The 8,660-nt window shown below is 44.8% G+C and overlaps 1 protein-coding gene across 1 annotated transcript in view; it reads right to left on the bottom strand.

Moving 5' to 3' along the window:
* The window catches only part of SUMF1 (sulfatase modifying factor 1), a 93,333-nt gene that overhangs the window by 54,379 nt on the left and 30,294 nt on the right, over positions 1-8,660 (bottom strand). Inside the window, exon 4 of the mRNA XM_019504710.1 lies at positions 2,552-2,634. Coding sequence (XP_019360255.1) covers positions 2,552-2,634 — 83 coding nt within the window. The remainder of the gene's footprint in view (positions 1-2,551; positions 2,635-8,660) is intronic.

The following is an 8,660-nucleotide window of genomic DNA, read 5'->3' as shown; positions in this document are numbered from 1 at the left end:
CTGGGGTGGAGATCGTCCGGACCAGCTGACTTGAATACGTCCAGTCCCTCCAGAAGTTTCTTGACTAGATCCTCACTGACCCTTGGCCTAGGTGTGCCTCCCCTGGGGCCTGAGGGGGTCTGATCCGGTCCCTGCTCAGGAAAATGGAGGCAAAGTCATTAAATAGGTTAGCTTTGTCATCTGGTGTGATGACCAAATTTCCTAAGGTGTCTTGTAGGGGCCCCATGTTACCTGGTACCTTCTTTTTGCCCCCTATGTATTTAAAAAAGGACTTCTTGTTGTCCTTGATCCGGGAAGCTAGTCCCAGTCCCATCTATGCCTTGGCCTTCCTGACTGCCCCCCTGCAGCCCCAGTGTAGTCCTCCCTGGTCATGGCCCCCCCTGCCATTGGGTGTGCGCCTCCTTTTTAGCTAGGAGACATTCCTGGATGCTTTTGGTGAGCCATGGGGGCTTGTGCCCTCCTGCTCCCTTGGATCCATGTTGGGATTACCTCCCTTTGGGCTTGGAGGATTGTTTCCTTAAGGAGCAACCACTGATGAAGTTCTGAGACCATGCCATTAACAGAGTTGGCCACACCAGGTCACATATAGCATGTTTATAGCCTTTGTGCACCACATAAAATTGAACTAGGTGGCAGGTTAGCATTTGAAAGACAAAAGTTTATCAAAGGAAATGCTGCAGCAAGGCAGTCAACAAGAGGAACAAATGCAAAACAGAGGGGAATGGCGAATACTGGAACTGGAGTAGGAAGGAATTAAGTTTATATGAACCATGGTAAGTTCAACTGTGCATCTTAACCAGCTTCCACCTGCATTTTCCCTTTAAACTCAGAACCGTGGATTCAGGGGGTCCCAAAAAGTAAGTGACCCATCCCTCTGGCTTACTTTAAAAAAAAAAAAAAAGAATGCAGGTACTCAGATCTTCACAGGTTCAGACCTTTAAGACTGAAGCATTAGGACACGTTTCTGTACTAGACTCCACCTTAAGTAACTCAGAGCAAGAGCAGGCAACTGCTCTGCCCAGCGGGTTCAGTTGCAGATTTTTTTTAAAATAGTTTCAGGTTCTGTGAGGATTCTCTGCACTACCTTGAAGTACTTCTCTCATCTGTTCTTCTAGCCTCCTCAAATCTTTTAGAGATATTTCCTGCTTTACGGAGGGGAGGGGGAAGAATAGTGGCAGCCCTTGCACTAGTATCCAGCCCCTTTTCTGGGACTGCAACAGTTTGACAGGCAAGTTTTGGGGGGCTTCTGGCTCGTTTCTACTGTGGCCGTTACAAAAAGTTTCTTGGCTTTTGTCCTCAGGCTCGGTCTCTTATTATTGGTCTTTCCTGTCCCAACGAGACCATGCTAGGGTCCCAAAAAGGTGGGACGTCCCCATTCTTCCTGGTCACAATATTACAGAAGATACTCTGGGACCATCCTAAGACATGAGGGTTCTGACACAAACACCTGCTCATTGCACAAGTTACTGTAGGCATCTTCCCTTCCACTTTCCCACCACCAGTTCACACCTCAACTAGTCACCATTAATTATCCGTTTCTCCACCTCTGAGCTGCGTGACAGGAAGTTCAGTGGAAAGGTTAGTCAGCTGTCTGTTCTAGCCCAGGTTTGTACCATGCTCACGAAGTACGCAAGGCTCAGACAGCAGGTTTCCAGTGCTGTTGGCCATGACCTTAATCTCTCTCTCCCCATCTCGACACACTCTTCTCTATTTTTGCCTCAAACAGTTCTCTTTTCTCCTCCCTTGGAGAGTAGAAGATGGACTTGTTACTAAGAGAATCAGCCATGGTATGATGTTACAGTGACGCTGCCCTGTCCTTAAGGGACTTGAGAAATATGTCAGCATCGGCCCTATCTAGGCTGAAGTGTCTTTTTTTTTGGAGTGACCCGAAGCCAGTTTTGAACTTCACACTAAATTTGTCAGTGCAGTCATGCTAATGCTTCATCATTAGGCACCAAAAAAAAGAAAAAAAAAAGACATGTAAACATGAATGTCCATTGCTGGGTAGCTCAAATTTGTCTACCTGGAGAATTGGCTAAAGGTTATTCATAGCAAAACATGCTCCCATTTCACTCTATTTATTGGTTCTTAAGCCACTTATATCCCACTGACTTCCCCCTATCAGACCAACACCCTCTGCATTCCCAATCCAGGAAGATGCACTCCAGGCAACTCTTTTACGAAGGGGAAGAAGGTAAGAAAAGATCATTAGATCTCAGCCATAGTCCATCACAAGGATAAAGTTGCTCTCTCAAATACACAGGCCTTAAACCAATCAATATTTATCATCTCCAGCACACCTACTCACACTAAGTCACAGTGCCTAGCACATTTGTGATGCCAAGGACTAATACTTAGGCCACGTGCTTAAACATACCCAACTGCATCTATTTGACGTGCAAAAAAGAATCATACAAGGCCAAAACAGGAAGCAAGAAGAGAAGAGTAGCAAGCAACTAGGCCCAGCTACAACCTCATAACCTTTCCCGCCCCCGTGCCACGTTTGTGCAGAAATTTAGAAGTTAAAACTGAATGGCCACCTGTGGCTCACCTGTTCGAGATATTAGAATCAGGACCTTCTGGGTGCCTCCAATTAGCTCCTTTAACAGGCATCCACCAGGGAGCAGCTGCAACCTGAAAACAGGCCAAGTAGAAGAAAAAAAAAATTGAAGGCTTTCTAAGTTCCCAATCAGAAGCTATTCTGGGAAACACCCACATGACAAAGAAGAAACCTCACCTCATTTTTAAGTTACAGCTCAAAAGTCTGAGACAGACAAAGATCAACTCCAACCAACCAAGGGATGTAGTACGCTTAGCCTCTAGTGTTACTGGCCACATAAAAGCCAGCTGCAATTGTTGAGACCTGAAGCCTATTGTGAAGCTTGCCCAGATTGCCTTATTGATTACTTCAGCAACCTTTATTTTTTGGGGTGGGGAGGGGCAAGAAAAGAAATGGTATGGGGGAATATCACAGTTTTAAGTGAACTTTCTAAGAATCCTTGCTCAGTGGTTAATACAGGCAAGGCTGATTCTTAAGCTGCTTACTAACTTAGTCCAGTTTCTACAGGGCAGATTAAAAATGTCCAATAAAAAACCCCAACAAACACCACAAAAGCAAGAACAAAGCCTCTTAAACCCGTCAGCTCTTCACAGCTCTGGAAACAGTAGTTTTAAGACAATTAAACAAAACCCCAATGACTTAAGGTCAAGATGTGCATCTTCCTATTCTTTTCTTTTTTTAAAAACGCACTAGAGCAAGGCTGAAGGTTTTGCTACTAGCTTCCAGGAGGCAGAGACAGAGAAGCCATACAACAGTCTCAGTTTCCCTCCGACTTGTTTATAAGCATGTCGTTACCCTGCCAAATACATCATTGATCTCTGCAGGGTTGCATGAGACCTCTCTCAAAAAACAAAACAAGACCAAGAAGCCTCCCAAAAAGTTGTTTTTGCAACTGTTGGGGATAGGGTGTGCGCGCACACGTTAACAATTTCTGCAATTTCTCCCACTTCAAGAGGCTTTCTTTAAAAGACTGGCTGTATGTGAACCAGGGCATGACAGCTGTCTGGAAAGAACCAGCATTCAAAAAGAGAAAATTGCCTGTTCTCAGAAGACAAATACTGCAGGAGCACTGCCATGAGACTGCCTAATGACACAGGATTTTAAAGAGGATATCGAGACAAATAAGAATCCACAACTTACTACAGTAAGCAAAATGAAAATAAGCTGACCTTCAATAGATTTAGCACGTCAGCATGCCACCAACTGGTCAGGCCAGGGTAAGGTAGGAGGGGCAGCATGTCTCAATAGACAGGGCTAGGACACAAGACACTTCACTGCCCTGAGCCTCAGTCACCCTTCTGGTACCTCGTATCAGGATTCTTCTCAATACAGCCCATCTTGGGGCTCCTTCCTATCTGCTCCTGGTCTCTCCCAGAGACGGGACACTGGGCTAATGGTCAGATCCAGTTTGGAGCTGAAAGACGGCAGCAGTTTCCTACAGGAAGCATAGCCCGTTATACCACTTGCTGCTGTGGGGTTCAGCAATTGACAATGATATATACCAGCCGCATCCACTCTCTGGTTACACCTACGCTCCTCAGAATAACTAAAATAGAAATTTTAGTAGGGGAATTAGCTGCCAACACCAACAAACGGAAGCAGTAAAACAGGCTACTGCTTTGGAAAGATTTGTTGCTTTATATTTTAATCAGAGCGACCTCACTGATACAGGCTTGCGTCCTTACCCCTCGTGGGAAAAATTTCACCCACTTTGCTGCTCAGGGCATGTTAAGCTAAGCTACTAGGGTCATTGTAGACTCATCCTTGTTCACTCAAATGAGTTTGTTTGTGGAATCACTGATTGCACTTTTCTATGAAGAAAACCAGCTGCCTTCAGGGTGAATGGCATCTTTTAAATGAAAAAAGTTTCCCCCATATGAGAGCACTGCTTCTGTCTGGGCCAGACTGCCCACTTGAGTAAATGTTTCAGTAATACTTTTAACAATGCTAGTCTTTTTAAAAAGACAAAAGAAGGAAAGTCAGTCTATAGGCCATGCTGTAAAGAGTTAAGCAAGTGAAATAGTTCACACCCCTGTTTAAAAAAAAATATATCTCCCTTCCTGGACTGGTGTTCATTCATAATGGCTAGATAACAGCAGCCAGGATAACACTCAAACTGGACCACCTCAGATTACTCCCCAATAAATGACCAAGACAATCAATTAACATCAATAAACCACCAATGTTAAAACAAACAGTAAAAGTGAGTCATTTCAAGCTTCTCAGAAAGTTTTAACATTTTTAATTGCTCTAAAAATCCAATTAGCAAAGGCTGATTAGAACGAGAGATATTACAACCTCATCATTCAAAACAGCCAGCCTTTTTCCTTGCCACTCGGCAGCTTAATTGCTGTCATGTTGTGGAGCGTACTCATCTTTCAGATCTAAACACGCATTCCACAGACCCAGGGATTGATCCAGTTCGTAAAAGTAGACTGCAGATGAATACAAGTCTAGGAAGGGAGTTTTAAATAGGGGCATGAACTATTTTTGATCAATTCTTCATGGTATGGCCCACAGATCTGCTTTTAGAAAAAAGAAATGCAGAAGTATGACTTACTGAAATATTTACTCAAACTGGCTAAGTGGATAGCTGCTCTGAAAACATCACAATAGTTACTGTAAATAGAGATGTGGGTTTGAGGGGCAGAAAGCAATTAAGAGCGAGTGGGGCTCAAAGGAGGCCTTTCCTCCGTCTAATCAGCTAAACATGTTGGATGAATATCCGGGCAGAAGTTAAGTAGACAGAGTACAGGCTATGAAACACTTTGCTTGGGAACGGCATGGCCAGGAAAAGAGCACTCTTCATAATATGGTTAACAACTAATTCTGTCCTGCAAGTTTTTCACCTAATTAGTACGTTAGCACCACCCCTCAGCTTAAAATAAGAAGAATCCAATTTGCTTTTCCAGGACAGACTGCAAATACCCAAACTCCGACAGTCCTGTGAGACTGATGGTGCAACACCTCAATCAAGGTTTCACAGCAAAAACAAGGGACCCACACTAGCCCTTAGTGCCGGCATCACCCGAGTAAGGCACTCCTTTGGCAGTATACAGGTAAGAAATATAAATCCGTGAGGTTAGTTTCACCGTCTGACTCAGTACTGCATTGCTAGTAAGGGAAGGTTGGTCTGAAAAGCCAGCCATTTATTTGGAGTTTATTTAATCAATCGTGAAAACATTCCTATTGGTCTTAGGCTTTGTAAGAGCGTGTTTTTGAAAACTCACCTTTGCCCCCCAGTTTTAGCTTCCAGCGGAGTTTATTTTGGTAACCTCCTTTAGACACTAATGAGCAACAGAGCAATCATTCCTCGGGACGTGGTTCTCTAAACCGGTTTGCAGTCTTATTTGCCCAGTGACTCAAATTCTGGCTGCGGCCTAAATCCCAGTTGGCCCTACCTTCGGTGAATCACCGCCCTAAGACTCTGTGAAACCTATAGCTTAATTTCATTTTGATGCCAGCTTCATGTCCTTCGTTGAACTACAAAGTACGATAGAGCAGTGATTTTATGAAGTCCTGGAACTTCCCATTTCATCTGCAGAAGATTTCCTGCCTGGCAGACTCAACCCCATTGAGTGGAGAGATCCCGTCATACACAAATAACTCCCTTCCTGTAAGGGAAGGAGAATTTCAAGTGGCTGCAACTATGACCCTAGCCCCGTTCACTATATTTACAGTGCCCACCTCTTCCCTCTCCAAATGCAAGGGAAGGTGCTTAGATGGCTACGCTTCCTATCGTCACCCGAACTGCTCCCAAACTATGCTTTTATCAACGCACGCTGGAAATGGCACTAGCATGACCTACTTCTATCAAGTGCACCATCACCATAGCAACAGTCTTGCGTTTAAGTTGCAACAGCTGGAACTGTGCACCGAGACACATTACAACGTAAATAGTGCGCAAGCGAACGCAGCTTCAAGGCTCAAGACAAAAGGAGAGGCCTTGACCAGCCACATATATAGTTGGTTGTCATGGCAGCTGCCCAGAAGAGCCATAATCTACAGATGTGATTATAAGACTTTTTGTGCATGTGTTTGCAGATTATTTTGCAAAGAAGAGAAGGAACAACACTCCTGCAAATGAACTATGAACTGAACAAAGTTGCTTTCCTAAGCCTGTCTCCGCCAAATGTGTAATTAAATACACTCAAACTAATGGGCCAGAAAAAGGAAATTCACTAAGGAATCTCAGCCTCCCAGCAGAGAGCTCTATTAAAATGGCACTGCTCGCCTTTGTGACGAGTCTCATAATATTTGTTGTTTCCAATTAGAGGACTTTGGGAACAGAGGCTCTAATTACACGAGAATCTCAGCTTTCATTAGAAAAACAAAAGGAGGGTTTCTAGCCTTTATTGTTAGAGTGGGTCTGGGAAATGCGACTGCTGAAGGGTCTAAAACCCCAAGACAAAAAGCCTGAAAAATTCTAAACAATTCAAAAATGCACTGAAAGTCTGGAAACTGTCCACAGAGGACAGAGTGGAAGTTTTGTTTGTTTGTTTGTTTTAATTATAAGAAGGCAGGCTTAGAGCAAACGAGGAAGTACTTCTTACACAGCAAGTAGTTATCTTGCAGAACTCCTTGCCACTCAGTGGCATCCCACCTTTACCAATGGGGGGCAACACCATCTATTTCCTGTCGCTTGGTGGAGGAGGCTATCTAGGCCAGCTCCATTTATATTTCTGCTCTGCAAGTTGCCTTTGAGCTTGTTAGCTGCATTGAGCTGTTAGCATCTTCTTTCAGAGTCTGCATAGCTCCAGTCCCACCTCCACTCTCTAGACCAGACACAATCCTATAACAACAATGAAATGGTGAAATTGCAGCATGAGTCCGTTAGAAATGTAATCAGACTATTCTGTTAAAAAAGAGTTACCATCAGTACACAGCTTACAGCTTTAATACTCCACATCCAATAGGACATGCAACACTAAAGCACAATATGTTTTAAAATGTGCAAAGCCAATGAGTTACTCTGAAAGACTCACAGTCACTGCTCTAAGCAGATGCAGCCAGGTTAGGATTTAGCAGCCGAGTAACTTTTTCTTCTTGGGCGTGGGATCAACATGAACACAGCAAGGCCGTGCAGCCTTTTCAAACACAAAATATGGCTTATTCTTAACAGGTGGAGCACAGCGTACTAAGAGAATATCAACCGTCTCCATCTAACCTACCTTCCCGAGAGCTTGGCAAGCCCAGCTTTCAAGCCACCCCTGCTTCTGGGTCCGATAGTTTACTTCCTGCAGATACTATTTTGCCCACCTGGGCCCTGTCCACACAAGCGTGGATGTTCGTTTCCCCAGGGGCAAGAAGCAGTAACACGTTGTGCTGTGCTACCTGTCCCTAGGGAATGCCTGTGCCATGTGCCCTCTGGCACACGGCAGGTTACCCCAAGTGGGATAGGGGAGGCAGCGCTGGGCTGACCCCAGCAGCCTTACCTGGGGTCCTGGGGGCCTCCGGGGCTGCAGCGATACTGATATTTGGAGCTTGGCCAGCAGCTGGAGTATGGCTCATCAGCCAGGCTCTGGTTTTGGGCAGCACATGCTGCCCCACTTCTCTTTTCTTTTTTGACCCCAGGATCTCCCAGGGTCAAAACCCACCCATGCTGCTATCTTGCAGCGCAGAGAACAGCTGAATGTGCAGTATGTGACACAGCAGACATGTCTGCAGTGCCACATACTGCACAGCCGTGCTCGTCTGGAGATGACCCCGATCTCCAAAGTTTCCAGGATTCAGCCTGGAACCGACCTTAAAAAAGTACCTGTAAAATTATTCTACTGAAATACAGGCAGCTTTCTTGTCTTCCACACACCGCTACAATGCCCAGAAACAACTCGGTGGTGTGACTGGTACTTGTTATACAAGTAAAACACATTTCTCATTCTAGGTTTAGTTCCCTCAAGCCAGGGACAGTCTTTTTTCACGGTCTGTCCAGGGCCTTAGCACAAGGAGCCATCCCCACGGGTCTGCTAGAACCTGACAATCTAGAATAATTACAATGATGATTATATAGGTGATTAAACTGATTTGTATGGGGGTGGGGGGGAGAAGAGAGAGTGAGAAGAGGAGGGTAATGAATGGGAAGGGAAGTCTAATGGCCCAA

The sequence above is a fragment of the Gavialis gangeticus genome, unplaced genomic scaffold (genome assembly GCF_001723915.1).
Source record: "Gavialis gangeticus isolate Ggan-Ray unplaced genomic scaffold, GavGan_comp1, whole genome shotgun sequence".
Classification (NCBI taxonomy): domain Eukaryota; kingdom Metazoa; phylum Chordata; order Crocodylia; family Gavialidae; genus Gavialis; species Gavialis gangeticus.
This window is presented reverse-complemented; position numbering and strand designations above follow the sequence as displayed.